We start from the raw sequence: 19,292 nt of genomic DNA on the forward strand, positions 1-19,292 counted from the left end.
ATGGGCGCACTGCACCGAATATAACATCATGTTGATGCTTATAGAGGTGCCAAAGATAGTGAATGAGAAAACTAAATTTAATTACCTCGTCGCTAGTAGAGACACGGATGAAGTCGGGAGTAGCAGGAGGAGGAGGACAAGGGACAGCAGGACGGGATGGGTGGAGAGGCGTGCTTGACAACACGATGACCGACATGTGACCAGGTTGACCAAACACAACAATGAACGACCATCACTGAATTAAGGGGTAACATCTGGACGGCGACAACGGTGGCGATGGACGGTGCACAGCAGGACCATGCATGAGAAGGCGGTTGGTGGCAGCAGTTGGTCATAGGGAGAGGAAAGAGGAGGCGAGGAGGGCAAGAGCTATATCGATAGCTTGAAACGAAATACATTGGGGACTCTTATCTCTATTAACACCGTCAAAAGTCTTACAAATTCATTTTCCCTTTTTGCAAAAGGAATAATATATATCACTTGATCCTTTCACATCATCATCGTTAACAAAATTCCAATCAATCCCCTCCCTCCCTCCTCTAACACACACCAAAACCAAAAAAGGGCTTCTGCAAAGAACATGTGATGGATGGACGCCCGGTGGCAATTTAGCAGTGGAAGTTAGAAAGCCAAACAAGACTCCACCAGTCCTCCTTCCTAGCTTCATCCTCCTCCTCCGGAAACACACAGCAAAAAGCTCAACGGCAGCATCCACAGTCCCACACCACACATGGCCTCGACCCATCCCTACACGCTTCTCTGCTCTCTCCCTCTATATAAACACTTCTCCCATCCCTTCCCCCATTCCCCATTACACCAAGAACAGCCATCGCTCACAATCTCCTACTACTGTACTAGCTTCAGTACACTGGTTGTTGTCCTGGCTTAATTAGCGCGGCCGGCGATGGAGAAGAAGCAGGGGAGCTACTACGGCAAGGGGCCGGCGGCGGCATCGTCATCGATGGAGCTGGAGGAGGCCGGGTTGGGCTCGTCGGAGCAGCAGCAGCTGGTGGACGACGACGGGCGGCCGCGGCGCAGGGGCACGGTGTGGACGGCGAGCGCGCATATCATCACGGCCGTCATCGGCTCCGGCGTGCTGTCCCTGGCCTGGGCCATCGCGCAGCTGGGCTGGGCCGCCGGCCCGGCCATCATGCTCCTCTTCGCCGGCGTCGTCTACTACACCTCCACGCTCCTCGCCGAGTGCTACCGCTCCGGCAATGGCGCCTCCTCCGGGAACGGCAAGCGCAACTACACCTACATGGACGCCGTCCGGTCGACTCTCCCCGGCGGGAAGGTGAAGCTCTGCGGCGCCATCCAGTACGCGAACCTGGTCGGCGTCGCCATCGGGTACACCATCGCCGCCTCCATCAGCATGCGGGCCATCGGGAAGGCCGACTGCTTCCACCGCGTCAAGGAGCAGGGCCATGGCGGCGACGAGGCGTGCCGGAGGGGCTCCAGCAACCCCTACATGATGGCGTTCGGGGCCCTGCAGGTGCTGTTCTCGCAGATCCCGGACTTCGGCCGCATCTGGTGGCTCTCCATCGTCGCCGCCGTCATGTCCTTCACCTATTCGACCATTGGTCTCGCCCTCGGCATCGCGCAGACCGTCGCGAACGGCGGCATCCGGGGCAGCCTGACCGGCATCCGCGTCGGCGATGGCGTGACCTCGGCGCAGAAGGTCTGGCGCAGCCTCCAGGCCTTCGGCAACATCGCCTTCGCCTACTCCTACTCCATCATCCTCATCGAGATCCAGGCACGCATTCTGTCGAACTCCTATCTGCTTCTTTCATCCCCAATAAGCTCTGTTTCCTCTGTTTTCTTGGATCTCCTCTGTTTTCTTCTACTGAACGACGACAGCTGCTCTGTTTCTTCTAACAGGACACGGTGGCGGCGCCGGCGGGGTCGACGGAGGCGAAGGAGATGAAGAAGGCGACGGGGATCAGCGTGGCGACGACGACGCTCTTCTACACGCTCTGCGGGTGCGCCGGGTACGCAGCCTTCGGCGACGCCGCGCCGGACAACCTCCTGACCGGCTTCGGCTTCTACGAGCCCTTCTGGCTCCTCGACCTCGCCAACGCCGCCATCGCCGTGCACCTCGTCGGCGCCTACCAGGTCTTCTGCCAGCCGCTCTTCGCCTTCGTCGAGGCCTGGGCCGCCGCCAACTACTCCTCCTCCTCCTTCGTCTCCGGCGAGATCTCCCTGGGGGTAGGACTCTTCAGGTTCAAGGTGAGCGTCTTCAGGCTGGCATGGCGGACGGCGTTCGTGTGCGCGACCACCGTGGTGGCCATGCTGCTGCCCTTCTTCGGCGACGTGGTGGGGCTGCTCGGCGCCGTGGCGTTCTGGCCGCTCACGGTCTACTTCCCCGTGGAGATGTATATAGTGCAGAGAGGGGTCAGGAAAGGGAGTGCTAGGTGGGTTTGCTTGCAGTTGCTCAGCGCCGCCTGCCTCGTCGTCTCCGTCGCCGCCGCCGCTGGGTCCATCGCCGACGTCGCCGGGGAGCTCAAGGACGGGTACCGCCCCTTCAGCGGCTAGCTAGTTAATCAAGGGATGGTCACTACTGATGAGGGTAGTGTAGGCGGTGAGCCTGTGTAGCACAGTAGCACCATGTGTACGTACGGCGTTTGCTGCTGCATGGAGAAGAAAGAGAAGGAAACAACTCTTTTTTTTTTTTTTTTGCTGATCGAGCTTTGGAAAGCTTGTATGTGTCAGTGTGTGACGTTTGTCATGGAGCACCTTGTAAATATACTTGTTTTTTCCTTGGGAAAGAGCCCCTTCCACTAAATTCAGTTGCATCCTTAGCTCTAGTATTTTGTCTCATCATGATAAATAAATAGTTCCGTTCCTGAATATAAGAATCTGTATCTTTGTGGTAAAGTCAAACTTATCTAAGCTTGATCAAATTTATAAAAAAATCTATCAAAGAATTCAAAATTAATTTTATTTAATCTGCAATTATATTTATTTTATGGTATACAAATTTGATATATTCTAATGTTCGTAAATATTTGTCGTGGTTTTAGTGCAAATTTGCACTAAAACCACGACAAGTATTCAAGAACAAGTGAGTAATAGATTTTTTTTTTACAAACTTGGTTAAGTTTAACTCAGAATAAAGTTAGGACTTCTTACTTTTTAAGGAACGAACGGAGTACATGTCGTTCTGAAGAGGACACCAAAATGCATGCAATTCTAGCCATTAAATGTACTGTGCTTTTAATGAATAAAATCTTCTTTTCCAAAAAAAAACATCATTTCACCACGGGCCCTCCATGGTTTGGTGCGGAGAGAGGACGAATAGCTCCACTGTTGGTGGATCAGGGCAACTGATAGGCACCATTCAGTCATCCAATCATTCAGCAATTTTTGTGCTCTCTTTTAAGTTGTGAAAAAAGGAAATGAGAGGACAGGCACCGGAGTGTCTGGATGAAATGGCATGTGCTGTGCATATATCGACCCGTTCCCAGGGCAGTCCATGGTTGTCATCTGGAATTCTGGACCGTTGCCGTTTGCTTTTGTTTGATTGATTTGGCAGGTGATCTGATGGGAGCATGGTTTGGTCAGGGATCTGATTTGCTGGGGACACAGCAAAAAGAATGGCTCACAGGAGATGGCAGCTCTGCTGGTATAATTGGTTGCATCTTCTGCCTGCCGTCTTGTTGTGCATCATGGTTTGCTATGTATCAGTTGGATGCACGATTGGGAGTTGATGTTTTTTGGTCTTTCTTTTATGCATGCTAGATTTGTTTGTTTTTTCAGACGCTTATGCTAATTTCAAAACATCTAATTGTACCTCACGGATCGAAAATATTGCAACAATTACACTCGTGATTTCTTCCATGTGCCGATATTTTGAAATGGGTTCTCTAAGTAGTTCTTCCGATCCATATTAATTGTTTCAAATTTACTCAAATATGGATGTATTTATGCCTAAAAAACATCTAGATACATGTAATATTTCGACAATTAATATGGATCGGAGGAAGTAAAAGACAACTAAGGTGAAACGCACTGTTTTTCAGTAAACATTGGGAAAAATGCTAGAAATTACTATGTACTTTATGGTCTGAAGTATATTTTCCAAAATAAATACTCCCTCCGTTTATACTTCCTCCATCCCGAATTAACTGACATGAATTTGTATAAGAATTAATTCGAGATGGAGGGAGTATAATCGGCAGGCGCATAATTTTTCTTCAAAAATTCTTATAAACAAGACGCATAACGTCTCATTAACTGCTCAGCATGCATGCAACCAATGAGCAAAGGCGTGCATCAAGATGATTAATTAATACTAGTTTTTCCTTACATGCAGTCAACCAGCTAGCGGAGCCACAGGGCTCATAATGAAGAGATCAATTAGAATTCTGCACGCACACTGCTACTCCTTGGTCTTAGCAAAAATTCTTTATTAGTAGTAACAAGAACGGAGGAAGTGTAATGAACTTAATTATGCCAATATGATCAATCTACACACAGCATTTTAGGAGTATATATCATCGGATCAGCATTGGAGTATCAGGCATATATGCACACGAATATGTGTCTCTGACGGATAATATGTGTCTCTGACGGGATACCGTTTAATCCGGAACTGTGTTTTGCTATTCAAGGAACATTTTGAAAGTTGCGTGCCGTTATTGCTATATGGATATATTCCATTCTATTTATAATGGACTTATCCATCCGTAAATTGCTAGTAGGATGGTATATCCGGACCGACCAAAATGTCGACTTTGTTCTCCAATTTCACCAATCTTGTTTTGGGAATAATAAACAAGCTTACTAAAATTGTTCGGGACATAAGAAAAAGGATGCGACCTCAGGTTGAAACCAATCGTCTCTTGTTTACCTCTAGAAGCATCCACATGGTGTGATCCATCAAATTCATTCAGAGCCTTCAGCATTTATGTTCGCTTTTCGTGGTAAGTTCCATAAACGTTACTCCATTCTCTCAAGCCCTTTGTTTCTCGGCGAACTTTCATAATGTTATAGTAGGCCATTTTTCTTCTGTAATAGTATATACTCCCGGTGAGCCATGGCCGAGATACTTGACTAAAACCCACATTATTGGATTGTGCCATATATGCCATGCATTCATGGCCGGCCGGGCTCTCCTGAGCTAGGGGCCGGCAGCAACTCAGCACCCATGTGTGGGGGCAAACACAAATGGCATGGAGCCAGTCATGAATCCAAAACTTGCAATCGTGGCACGTACAAGTCCGGGGTAGATGAACACAAAATTTCTGGCACTTGTTTGTCTCACGTTCTGCGTGCAATTGCGGAACCAATCAATGCATGTGAGAGACAAGCTAGGTAAGGATCATAGAAGAGGGCAAGACATGGCACGTTGGGAGAAGAAGAAAGACAGGGCCTAGCTTTTTCTTTCATCGTATATATACCGAGTTAATTTCGTAAGCTCCGTGCATCAATCGATGCACACAACCACTCTTTTTTTTTACGTGCACGTGAAGCTGCTTGGCCGGAAACGTTTTGAGCAAAGTCTCACCTTAAAATCAGAGAGAGGCTTTACATAGTAGTAAAATGGTCTTCGTTGCTTAGAGTCTTAGACATGGAGCTCTTGCTTGATTTGTTATGGATTTCATTTACCCATGCATGCATGTTTGGGCACTGGACTTTTTTTCTTTTCGAAAAGGAGTCTAGCTGCATTGTTATGCTCAGGAGTCAGAGTTCTTTGTTGGGCTGGTTAAGGAGTGTTTGGGCTCATCTGTCACGCTGCAGACATGGCTTGGTGGAGTTAGCAGGCGGATATATGTTGTTTTGAGTGTGGGTGCTATCTCTGTTTCAAAAATTCAGAAAGAAAAAAATGCACTCCCTTCGGTCCATAGAAAGTGTTTTTCACTTAGTAGAAAATTTGCATTGACTTAATACAAAATGAACGATACTTTTTATTTATCAGAGGAAGTATTAATTAGTTCAGGTGCTAATCTCATGAAAAGTTCGTGTATTAATTAGTTCAGGAGCTAATCATGAAAAGTTTTCTTTTTACTCCAGATTAATTAATACTAGAAAAATACCCGTGCGTTGCAACGGCACGCGACTGCAGGGAGGGAAGAGACCCAAAGGAAGCCGACGGCGGGAAGGAATCTGGGCATGCCTGTGCGTTGCAACGGAGTAACAAAATAAAATGATACACTCAAAGACACGAATGAAAACTTCTTTTCTTAGGTCTTTTTCTGAAACGATGTCAGACAGATTATGAAATATAAGCCAACGAATGGATGGGGATTCCTATGTAAATGGTAGCCTGTATGGTTAATGAGGACTTATGAAACTTACTGCGCTGGAACCAGCAGCCCAGTTAGGGAATAGCTCATCAACAATTGTAATGTACTCTTCCATAGCTTCTTCCGTGGGCATAGCACCTAATTTATTCCAAGCGTTCCTTGCAAATAAGTGCTCAACCAATAAGGATACTTGGTAAACTGGATTGACTTTCCAATTTGATAAGCACATACTCACAAAGCAAAAAAAAGAAAGGTCTACTGCTAATACATGTTGTCTGTAAACAGTGACACTCTTGGATCTCGTAACTGCTACTACTGTTCATGCTGCTACTTTCTTGGCATAACAAGTAAGAGTTCACCGTCAGAAAATATGCTTACCCCTGCTTGGATGTGATGAACCTAACTAACTATACAAGGTCCAGACGTAAGTTCCGCAAAGGGCTAAAGGCACACGATGTATTAATTTACTACTTAGAACTTAAAACAAATTTTAATTCCTACCTTGCATGATTAGAAAAGATATTGACACAGCTAACCTAATACTACCCTTAAATGCTGAAACTAATGTCAGCAGAATCCTGCTTCATCCGCAAACTTCCCTCCCTCTTCGTCAGCTCAGAACAACGAGGAAGCAACAGGAGCTAGCAGCGACCAGAAACGGGGAAGGCACTCACTGATGGTGAAGTGGGAGAAGAACTTGTCCTGGAGCCCGGCGTATGCCTCCAGGTTCACCTTCCGCAGGTACGACGTACCGTCCACAAGGTCAGCAGATGCATTAGACAGGGCAGCAGTGTCCCTCGTGCGGCACGGCGACAACTCGACGGGGCGGCGAAGGATTCGGCCGTGTCTGCGGCAATTGCGGCGCCATTAGGACACGCCTTCACGCCTGGTTCCCGCGGAGGGGAGAGGAGACCCCGGAGGGGAGCAAGGCAGGGGAAGGGGCTAACACCCACGCGGGCCACGCCCGATGCCACTGTATCCGCCGGCGACGGCTTCCCCGAATTGCATCCACACAACGCTGGCGTGGCACAACAGGTTGCAGCCCACAACGCAACCTAGCAGGCGAATACGACCTAGGCAGCGCCCATGGCGGCCGGGAGGCCCGTGCCGGCCTAGAAGCAGAACCCGAAGGCAATGGAGTGGGCCTGCCTGGACGCGAGGATGGCGAGCACCTGGAACGGCGGGGAGAACTCGAGCCAGAGGAAGGCCATGGCGACGGAGGCGGCGTTAGAAGAGAGGCCCCTGGCGGCATGAAATCGGGGCGAGGGGGCGAGGCATCGGGAAGGATGGATCGATCGGCCGAGACAGGGGCGGCATGCGAGGGGGAGAGGGGATAGGTGTTGGGCCGGTCGGGCCGCGTGCGAGAGGGTCAGGCCACGGGTTTTTTCCATGCGGGAGCGCAACTGCGCAAGGTGGAGCTATCGCGCGGAAAGGATGAAGACGTACAGCGGCGGTTGTACCATCGTTACCAACTCCAATTTAATATATTGATATAAACTAATATTTCATCCGTCTTACAAAGGTTGTCTCAACTTTGATTAAATTTGAATGCATTTATACACTAAGTCATGTCTAAATACATCCAAATTTTGACAAACTTGAAACATATTTTGTTGGACGGAAGGAATATTAAATATCTGCAGTCATCATTAATTGATCGTTCGGTCAAGAAAAAGACTCATATGGTGAGATAACCCTATCCTAGCACACGTGCAGTGCTTCAACGATCAAGGCTAGCTAATTAAAGACTTTAAGCTCATCAGTACTGGTCTTCCTGGTTATTTTCTCCTCTTCATGCCGCCCGGAATATCTTCACCCGCTATTTGGCGCCGTACCCAACTTTTGTTGTTGTTATCGATAAGGATAATTACGATCCTTTGCAACTAAAATATGATCTTTTTCTTCTTCTTTGCATTAATTACACTGTTTCGTCTGCATGCAACTGTGATATACTCCGTATGAATTTGGTTTTCGGCAATCGGTTTGTGACTGAAAAAAAAATGATTGTAATGAGACCAGTCTACAAAAATGGTCTCTAAATTTGTATTTTTTGTAAGCAGCCTTCATGCATGCATGGCTGGGCGCACAAGGATCGGATAGAAATTCTGGGAGGAACATGTACGTGCTTGTTCAAATGACGCCCAGAATTTTATTACTCCTAGAGCGAATCAGATTCACTCGATCGAGGCTGTCCCCCTCTCAGCCCTCTGCACGTGTTACTCCGTTTCTTTTGATTGCGTGGGATTTTACTGCAGCGCTTGTACCAACTGTTCGATCTAGAAGCTGACACGTGGACTGCGGATCGAGCCGACAGGGAGAAAGCGCTACTCCCGATGCGTCCACGTCGGCTTCTGTCTTTTGCAGAATGGTTGTTCGCCGGCGTCGGCGGCGTGTGGACGTGTAAAGAATGAACGTACGACGTTGAGCGATACTACACATATGTCTCCTGGATTTGGCGACTGTTTGCTTTTCTTGCTGATGATACATCACTGGGCACTGGCTTTAATCGATCTACCTTTGGCGTTTTCCTTGAAGAGAAGATAGCCCACCTTCCTTCTTTTGTAGCTTCGGGAAAGGAGTACGTACTGGGGGTGTGCCTTTGCTTAATTAATTTACATTTTGGGATAGAGGGATTATCGATCTCTGGAAGAGCAATTAATTAAGACCACACACATGTCTGAAGGCCCCGGCCTCGTACGTGTTATGGATGCATGAGCCTTTGTGCTGCACACGGTCGTCGGTCTCAGGCGCCCAGCGTGGCAGCAATGCTGGATAGAGCAAAGCAAGGCATATATACATGTGTGTGGCGTACTTGCAACTAACCATGATGAGAAGGTGAATCTTGCTTCTTCTGGGTAGGCCGAAGCAAACATTAACCATGATGATCTTATCCATTTTACGTCGATCGGTCTCTGCAGGCTTAACATCGCATTGATGCTGCTGGATTAATTGGATAAAGCAAAGCGATTATCTGATTCTCGGTCCCCCGAATGCATGCACGCACGCACACGTGAAAAGATAAATGGATCGAATTAACGATGAGAAGGTGAATCTTGCTAATAACGGTGGCCATGGCTAGCAGCTGGCAGCTGCTACCAGCAAGATTAGGAAATGACCGTACGAGTAGTCACATTTTATAACCAGCACGATCGGTTGTCTCTTTTTCTTCTAGGATGATCTGATTGTGTGCTGGTAGGTAGATAACATAGCTAGCTAGGTTGGTGGTTATGTTCGCACAGTGATATGGTGCGTACACCTTTCCTCGTGAAGCTTCTTTGATTGCAATGACCAGCAATGCACCCATTTAACATTGAACTTTTTAGATATTTTGATAATATATGTATCTGACAACCGGTGGATATTTTCTAGAAAGAGTTGTGTAGAAAACCAATGTTTGTTTATCTTATTCTAGACTTCCTTGTAACTTTATAAGACAACTCTCAAAACACTGCCCCTCATTATTGAAATAGTTTATACTTGTTTTCTCGGCCGCTTAAGCTTTGTGTCTGACGTAGTTGTTCGATATATGCAATTTAGCAAAAGAAAAAAAATCATATGGTTCCTTAACTGGAGTGGAATTTAAAAATAGTCTCCAAACGTCGAGTTCATATACTTTAAAATATTTATACACATTCTATACAACTCGTTAGTTTGGAATTTCGTGGCAGCAAACCTACAAAGTTGAGCATGTAAAATTCCAAAACTCCCAAACTTGCATCCACTTATTTGGTGTCAGAACATAGTAGATGAAACCATTTATAAACCTCAAGAATGCATTTACATTCTATGTGGTATGTGGTCTATCAGGACAGCTCGGGATGGAAGGTGACATAATGAAGACTCGATGAATTTAAAACAAACTTGCAAATGAGCGAAAGAAATAGTGTTAGATTTGATTTCTTTAGCAAATGATGTGAAGCTCAAAGCTGGGTACATAAATGAAATCCCTCCTCCAGTTGGTTATGTTGACGCGAATTTCAGTTCAGAAAATCAACAAGGAGCTACAGGCATAGTGATTAGAGGTGAACAAAGTCAATTCTTTTTTTAATACAAATGGTACAACTATGTACTTGATATCACTATTTTGGATTTTGGGGCTAACTACAATATTTTCTGGCCTAAGTGTATAAATAAAACGGCCTATGTACTTGAATCATCATGTAAAGAACAGTCCAGATTTCCGGCCTAAGTGCTTCAAATTTCTTGTATAAATCTAATGTACGACTGAACTATATGGCCAAGTATTGAATTGATGAACTATTGTTCTTTTAGGTAATGTTTGGTTGCAAAGCGAGGTAAAATGGAATGGAACGGTTCCATTTCAATAGAAAAGGAATGTAATGAAATGATTGTACTTTGTCGTTTGGTTAGCGAGATGGAGCAGTTATATATAAAGGAAACCTTGCCCTTATATGGGTTTTGATGAATGATGACAACATGGTTGAGGAACTAATGAGTTACACGGAGTGTTTCAGGTTTTAGTTCCCCAGAAGAGTTGGTTTAACCAGCATCGACAACCCCTAAAAATTGAAGTACAGGTACTGGCGTGAAGTATGAAAAACTCAGTGAAGAACGGTGAAGAATGTGAAGTGTAGCTTTCTTCATAGGTCTTTCCGTAGCTTTTCTCTTCACTTGAGTATAGGAACGCCGTACTATTAAGGGGGGTTTGAAGTGTGAAGCTGGTTCAGGTGAAACCTATTCTTCATGTGCAGCTTAGGCGAAAACCATTTTCCGTGTGAGTAATTTTCGTCGGAGTGAAGAATGAAGCATTTCAGGCTTCACAGAAACTTCCGCGTGAAGTCTTCACTTTGATTTCAAATGTGTTTGAAAACCTGTCGCTTTCGTTTTGACCACCTAATCTAACTGTTGTGAGACAAAGAGATAAAGTGTGAGCTGGAGTCTCAGGGATCACTTTATTCAACGGGTCACAACGGTTAGATCAGCCGTGGCCAAGGCTATATAAGACAACCCACCCCGAACGGGTTCGGTGGTGATCCCCCAGTGAGTTGTTTTGAAGAACACCAGATAAAACCCTTAGAGCTGAATTGAGCGTGAAGAATGAGATCCCCTCTCTAGCCGAGCACTTGAAGCTTGTTACTCTTGGTGATTGGCATCACCTAGACGGCTAGGACTCAGTGTTGAAGAGCAATCGAAACTTGTAATTCGTCATCAACCAGTCTGTGAAGGTCCGGAGATCACCTCAAGATCTACCACGAGTAACTGGGCGAGACTTAGGTCTTAACTCAGGAGGATTGGGTGGACTTGTGTGGACGCGAGTCTTGTGTGACTCAGCCCCCTCAATGGAGACGTAGGATTGTGCCAACAATCCGAACTTCAGAAAACAAATCCCCGTGTCTTCGTGATCTGGTGATATCGTTCCTCAACCTAATACTTTCTGTTAAAGTATAATTGTTCTCACTGTGTTTGTCTTCATCGCTACTGCTTTACTTGTTCATCTTTCTTCATTCCGCTGCTATTCTAAAATTGCTAAGTGTAATCTCTGTTGTTGAAGTACTGTGGCTGTCTTCAGTCTTCATATTTTTGAAGAAATAATTAAAACGGGTCACATTCACCCCCCCCCCTCCCCTCTGTGAGCGATCTTTCAAAAGAATAGAATGGTTCCATTACATGTTTGCTTGGAGAGATAAAATGGCATGCTAATAATGTGTATTCACCTGCTGGTGAGGTTATACCTCAAGACTAACGAGTGGGAGAAAAAAAAATCGACATCCTTTTGTTTGTATTTTTCTATCAACAATTTATATGGATATATCAAACATGATTAATTGTATTTGGGTGTGCCTTGTATTTTTCCTATCAACAATTATATGGATATATCAAGATGGAGCAGCTATATATTTTGTTTGGTTGACATAATAAAACAGAATATAATGGTTACATTACATGTTTGCTTGGAGAGATAAAATGGCATGCTAATAATGTATTCACCTGCTGGCGAGGTTACCCCAAGACTAACGAGTAGGAGAAAAAAAATCGACATCATTTTGTTTGTATTTTTTCTATCAACAATTTATATGGATATATCAAACATGAGTAATTGTATTTAGCGTGCCTTGTACGGATTACTATCAACAATATATATGGATATATCAAACATTTTTCCTTGTATAAACCTGCTGTATGCCTAAACTATTGTTGAGATTTCAATTGTTCGTACCTATAGAAGTGTCCATCTTTTGCTTGTATAATTTATCTTTGCAAAATTGCAATTGTTCAAATTTGGCTTCTATAATCTGTCCGTTTTCAGTTAAACCTAAATACAAACCAGCGAATGAAAATACGTTGTATCTGGGAGTCTAACTCCGGTTCTTTGGCTCTCCCCTGTGCCAATGAGCCTGTTGGGTTGTGAGTCTGTGACACATTTGTCATTATACAAAGGAAAACATCTTTTTAACCAAAGTCTCAACGTTGGGCTTCCAGACTTGACCTGTTTTCACTTGTGCTGTTGCTATTTGTGCCATGTATATACTAGTAGACACGGGAGCACACTGCCAGAGTATACTACACACTCGAATATTCATGATCTTTGGGCAGTTTGTGTTGAAAAATAGTATAAAAAATTATTTGTTACTCAAAAATTCGTGTCAACTTTGGTTAATTTGGTTATAACCGAAACCAAACCAAAATTTTAATGCATGGTTATAACCGAAACCTAACGTATTTCTATACGAAAATGTATTAACCGAAATACACAAACCGTATTAACCAAAAAACCGTACCCAACGGTACCGAAAAACCGAACGCACACCCTGAACCGGATCCTAGGCCCAAACAAACTGAGCAGAACCGAAAGTTTCAAAGAAAAAGAAAAGGAGAAATTTGACAAAATGCCATACTTTTCTTTGGACTTTGCCTCAAATGCACACCTTTCCTTTTGTTAAACAAAATAACACACTTTTCCTTGGAACTTAGACAAAATAGCATTTTCTGTTTTTGAAAACTACTTTTTTCATCTGGGCCCACATGGCAGATATTTCTGGCCGAATGTGCCCCTACCTACCCCTTCGTGTGCATAGCAGCCGGGAACGGGGAACGATGGGGCGTTCCTCGTATGGATCGATCTCGGGAACGCGACTCCTGATGGTCTCGATCCCAAAACAACGACACCACGAGATAAGGCCCAGGAATCAAGCAATGTAATTAGAAAACTACCAATTTAGGCCTGTTTCCTAATCAGCTGGCCTGTTTCCTAATCATATTTGGAAACAAGCAATCTAATTAGGCAACTAACAATAGGCCCGTTTTTCTAATCATGGCTAAAATCAAGTAATGTAATTAGGCAAGTATTTAAGGCACATTTTCTAATCGTCCCTGAGGCATCGTACGGGTCACGTCCCCGCGATCGAGCTGAAAATACTCAGGTGTATACCCTGATAGATCCGTGGTTTTGGCCAACAGTGTTTCTCGTTCCCGTCCCTCGACCCGTTCGACCCGGAAACATGGCACCTATGTTCATGTGCTGTCCCAGTTGATCGATCTTTCCAGAGGAGGCAGAGGGAGGAGAAGGGCCGGACCGCCGGAGATGCCGCCGCCGCGTCGGACTTCGCCTGCCGCCGCATCCCAGCGCTCCTCATCCACCGCCCACGACCTCTGCAAATCGCTGCCGTCGGACCGGACGAGGCCGCCGCCGCGCTCTACGTGAAGCAGGCTACAGCAGCAACAACCTGTAGGCCAAGGCAAACAAACGGCAGCGCAGCAGCCACTACTACAAAAACAGTCGTCCGTAACTGTCGAAAATGGCTATCACTAACGGGCAGGCCGCCCGTCACTAACTACCCTTCACTGATGTACCCCACATTAGTGACGGGCGGCCTGCCCGCTACTGATGTGCAACTCATTAGTGTCGGTTCAGCGTAATTAAAAAAAAGCTCATGGCTAGCATATAATTATGCTAGCCATGATTTTTTCCCCGATTGCATAGAGTACAAACTAAAAATCATTGCATATGCAGTCAAAACAGAACACAATTAGCAATCAAATATTACATCCCATGCATTCACAACAAAGAAACACAATTAAAAATAAAAAAAGCATCGTCACATGGATTCACCACAACCGCTGGATCCCGTTGGATCCCGGTGGAGTTGGAGCCGCCGCACGCACCAGACCGTGCCATCTTCCTCCGATACGGGGCGGGGCGGGAGTTGGTTCCCCATGGCGGCGCCCACCTCGTCTCTGGCCATGGCGGCGGCTACCTCCTTAACTGCATGAGATTGAAAAAGGAAAAGGACAGAGAGCGCCGAGAGAGGGAGAGTGGAAGAAAACCGAGAGTGAAGATGGGGAGAGAAACTTACGAAGGAGAAGGCCGATCTGCAGAGGAGAGAAGAGAAGGGCGGCTCAGATCCGGCGTGGGTGGAGAAAGATGGTGCGTAGGGGCCGACTTCTGCTCCTCCAGGCGCCACGCTCCGCCGCTGCTCCAGTGGTCAGCCGGAGTCACCCGCGGCCAGATCCAGAGGCGTCCTGCACCGGCGAGGCAGGGAGGACGGGCGCACAGCTCCTCCTCATCGTCCATGACGCTGGCGGTTGATGCAGATAAGGAAGAGGACAGAGTTTGGGGGAGAGATACGGAAGGAGGAGAGATTTTGGGGGAGAGGAGAGAGTTCGTAGGGGAGAGGAGAGAGAACTTGGCGGCAGCAGGGAGGAGAGACTGAAAGAGTTTGGTCGTGGGATAGCTAGAGTTACCTTTATATAGGAAATAGATGGGCCGAGATTTGTATGTAAACCCAATAGTCTATTAGTGCCGGGCCAAATCGGTAAACACGTTACTAGCTTTTTCTTTTATTCATTTGTGTTTCTCATAGTCTATTAGCTTAATGTCTTAGTGGTGTAAAATAAGGTCTAATATTATTTGGCATGGCAAGATACCTTTGTAAAAAAAAATGAATACATCATCTTGAACTATAGCACAAAAATGACGGTAACTTTGGTCATGTGGCATAAAAAATACCCATTTTTTGCAGTTGGAAAATATCATTTTTTATAACCAAAAAATTATAAATCTTTTTACGAATTTTTTTTGTCATGACAATATGCACATTTGTGCAAAAATGGATAAATTATCATGAACCATGACATAGAAAAGGACAAACTTTGGTCATTTGCCTTAAAACCTAACGTTCAATTATGAGAAATAACAAGATTGTATTACATATGTCATTTTTCAAATTTTACCGTATGATATTATTATTCCACTATGTTAAACAAGAAAAAAAATACGATTTCAGCAAAAAGAACCACATTTTTCCGATCTTTTATGAATTAGTTATGATTTTTTCAATTTTCAAAGGTCTCCGATGGTCATCAGTGACGGGCCTAGATGTAAAGCCCGCCACTGATGCGTGTTTTTGTGAATTTTGTAATTTTTCAGACGTGGATATTACTGACGGGTTTTCCCCGCCCGTCACTGACGAGGGTTCATCAGTGAAGGACGCGGTACACCCGCCATTGATGACCCCTCATCAGTGACGGGTTTTATGCCCGGTACACCCATGACTGATGATGGTCATCAGTGACGGGCACGAAAGACCCGTGAGTGATGACTAATCATATACATTGTTTTGTAGTAGTCAGCAGCAACCTACAATCTACAGAAAAGCAGAGCTAGACAGCGCAGTGCTCGCTCCTTGGAGACGACCTCGGCGGCGCCATGTCGACCTCTTCCACGGCGACGGCGACGGCTGCGACCTCGACCGACGGCGGCGGTGTCTGAGTCTGACAGCTGGGCGGCTGGGCGTCGCCAGCTTCGGCGGTGAATGGGAGGGCGGGGCGGCACGGTGGCTGGGATGGGGATCGGAGGGCGTGGAACAGCACATGAAGACCGATCTGCACATGAACAGCACATGAAGACCTACAGTCTCCGGCCTCTCCTCTGTCGCCATGCATGGTTATCGCTGCTGTGGGGAGACGAGACGAGACGTGAAGGCCCATAAGAGTCTCTTATTATGCCCATTTGAATTCCTAAAAAACGCCCATTCCTTCGATGACTTGCCCTTACAGAAGACCGCACGAGCGTGTGTGCGTGCCGGCGACGAGATCGTGGGCGGCGGCGGCGGTCTCGCCATCGAGGAACCTAAGAGGTAACGCTAAATCAGCATATCTCGTTTCGGGATATTCAAACATAGTTTGCTCTGGTAGATTGATTTGGCGGCCGGCATCGCCCTCTCCGTCTAAATTTATATTGTTTTGCTACCTGGTAGGGTTTGATTTAGTTCCCGATCCATGGGCGGGGTAAGATGAATTTGTACCTAGTTTTGCTAGCTACCTAGGGTTTTGATTGAGTTCCGGATCCATGGGCGGGGTAAGATGAATTTGTAGCTTGTTTTGCTAGCTACCTAGGGTTTTGATTTAGTTCCAGATCCATGGGCGGGGTGGGATGAATGGTTATTATTTTCGTTCAGCAGAACTCAGTTACCACATTTTGTTCCTTACTGATGATTATCTCTTAGGGCAGGGAACTATGTTTGTGACAGTGTGTGTGTTGTGTGCGTGCAGTTTTTTATGGGGGTGGAGAGAAGGGAGAACAATAATTTCAGTCTAATTAATTCGTTAGGGGAGAAGAATTATTATAAGAACTGGCCACGATGGACAAAACCTCCTAGGTATAGTACTACTTCATCTGTTTCTTTATGTAAGGTGTATCTTGGCAGTACAAAATCAAGACCTGACCAATAATTAATCCTGATAATGTGTGGGTTATGCTACACTAAATTGAAATTATTGGATTCATATTCCAAATCACTTTATTGTGGCTGCAATTTTGTAACCAGCAAATACTCCCACCAATCCTAAATTGTTGTCGAAATATTACGTGTATCCAGACACCTTTTAAGAATAGATACATCTATATTTGGGAAAATTTGAGACAAGAATTTAGGATCGGATATTATACAAGATATTTACAGTATAAGTGAGAGGCGAAATACTCCTTACATTTTTTTTCAAAGCAAACATGCCCTGCATTTTGAAATGGAGGGAATTCTAAATTTTTTATTCCTCCTACATAGTGTTGGAGCACTTCTAGTCAACTCATTAATGTCCAAGATCACCTATTCTTGATGTTCTAATGCTGCCTACTCCAGGTTACGGTGATTCAGTTTACAATAATGCAAAATGCCTTTATGTTATTCTCATTCAAACAAATCTGTTCATTTTTGTTCTGCAGCAGAATCTTCCCAAGTAAGATGGCAACGTGCCGACGATCATGGTCAGACATACCATCAGAGCTTGCAGGCCTGGTCCTTCTCCGCCTCCCTGCCCACTCTGACGGCATCCGTTTCGCAGCCGTATGCCGCCAGTGGTGCATCTCCGCAAAGCAGCAACACCTGCCCCCTCCTTTGCCATGGTTCATACTCCCCGGAGGCACCTTCTTCAGCTTACCCCACAGTGCATCCTTCCAGATCCCCAACGGTGCTGAATTCCACAGCTCCTGCGGCGAGTGGCTTGTTTTCTCAGGTGACTACACCTGCTCCTTGGTAAACACCACCACCAAGGTCACCTTGGCTCTCCCTGACCTGGATGAATTTGACCTCATCGATGAGCCTGATGAAGTTATCAACGGTCATAGCATAGCATACACATTACTTGACCAGAATAAAACCATCTCAATATACAAGCTCATTGTATGCTCAGGTCTCCTTGTTGCTGCCATCGTTGACCTTGGGGATCTCCAGACTCTTGCATTTTGTCGTCCGGGAGGTGACCTATGGTTTGTGAGTGCGCTTGGCTGCGACAGATCCCTTGAAGACATAATTCACCATGAAGGTAAGCTGTACACAGCTGATGGGTGGAGGAACCTTTACGTCATCGATGTTGAAGAGGACAGTGAGAGCAGTACGCTAATCATGTCTCGGACTGAGTGCATCATCAACGGTCCTCCCTTTCCCTTCAAGCAGTTACCACATTGCCTTATCATATCCCATGAATACCTCGTTGAATCTCGTGGTGCCCTGCTGCTGGTCCGTGGAACATTCTTCGCTGACAAGGAGTGGGAGTCCGGGCCCAGGGTGTCGAGGATCGAATTTGAGGTGTTTGAGGCAAACTTGCAGTTGTTGCAGTGGGTACAGATGACGAGCGTGGGGATGATTGGGCTCTGTTTGTCGGGCCAAGAAGTTCCAAGTCTGTCTGCGTGTCTCAGTACAAGGTAAAGGGGAACTCTTATCTTCTTCCTCGATGATGGCAACTGCAGCTTGTATTGGGATCATGCGCCGAGCGCGCCGAGTTCTTACGCTATATACGACATGAGTGATGAAACTGTCCGCTCCCCGCTTCCCGATGGATCAAAGGCAAGAAAGCGCCACCGACATGGCATTTCCCTCCAGGCTCAGATGGATGAGTCCCTGTGACGTGCAGATCAGATTAGGGCCGTGCATGCAACACCGCAAGTGATGATCGGTTAATCGTTATCAACAACAGATGTCTTTTGAAGATGTCATTTGAATCTAAACCGTGTTCATTCTGGGTCAGTTGTAGCAAGATTATACTCCGAAGAATGGTTGTTCTACTGGGGCTTTTCTAGCCTCCTTGAAGAACTATGTTGCTTAGTTGTCCCTTGAGGAAGTTATATGTGTGTTGCTGGCAAGTAGTTATATATGCTCTGATCCGTTCACGGAGCTCATCGTTTTCCACATGGACAGAATCGTGAAAGCAGAACTTATGACCGTGCATTTCGCAATTGTAGTGGTCCTGTTTTCTTTGTTGGCTATTAAAGCAACAGGAACAGAAAACAAGTACTCCCTCATGCCGGAATTATTTTGTTACTGATTTAGTACAACATTATACTAAATCTAGGACAAATAATATGGGTCTTGTATTTTCTTAAACCACCCATAAGAGCCATATTCTGACTTTTATCTGGTGAATATCCAACAAGCGGTTCCATTGAATGAATAATGGATCCGGATCCCAAGAACAATAAAGCTTTTGAATAAGCATGAGTGATCAAATGGAATAAAGCAGCTTGATAAGAACCTATACCTAAAGCTAACATCATATAACCCAATTGAGACATTGTAGAATAAGCTAAAGTTC

General features: G+C 45.7%; 2 protein-coding genes across 2 annotated transcripts; both read left to right on the plus strand.

Annotated features, from left to right (window-relative positions):
* Window positions 1–536: 536 nt before the first annotated feature.
* Window positions 537–2,798, plus strand: LOC100824231 (amino acid permease 3). The gene is made up of 2 exons (XM_003577699.4): window positions 537–1,753; window positions 1,879–2,798. The coding sequence occupies exons 1-2, from the start codon at window positions 905–907 to the stop codon at window positions 2,530–2,532; spliced, it is 1,503 nt and encodes a 500-aa protein (XP_003577747.1). The 5' UTR covers window positions 537–904; the 3' UTR covers window positions 2,533–2,798.
* A 13,465-nt stretch (window positions 2,799–16,263) lies between these two features.
* LOC104584617 lies at window positions 16,264–18,987 on the plus strand. Its single transcript, XM_010239560.2, has 2 exons — window positions 16,264–16,342; window positions 17,428–18,987. The coding sequence occupies exon 2, from the start codon at window positions 17,447–17,449 to the stop codon at window positions 18,407–18,409; it is 963 nt and encodes a 320-aa protein (XP_010237862.1). The 5' UTR covers window positions 16,264–16,342; window positions 17,428–17,446; the 3' UTR covers window positions 18,410–18,987.
* Window positions 18,988–19,292: the final 305 nt, after the last annotated feature.

Source organism: Brachypodium distachyon, chromosome 4 (genome assembly GCF_000005505.3).
Source record: "Brachypodium distachyon strain Bd21 chromosome 4, Brachypodium_distachyon_v3.0, whole genome shotgun sequence".
NCBI classification, from domain to species: domain Eukaryota; kingdom Viridiplantae; phylum Streptophyta; class Magnoliopsida; order Poales; family Poaceae; genus Brachypodium; species Brachypodium distachyon.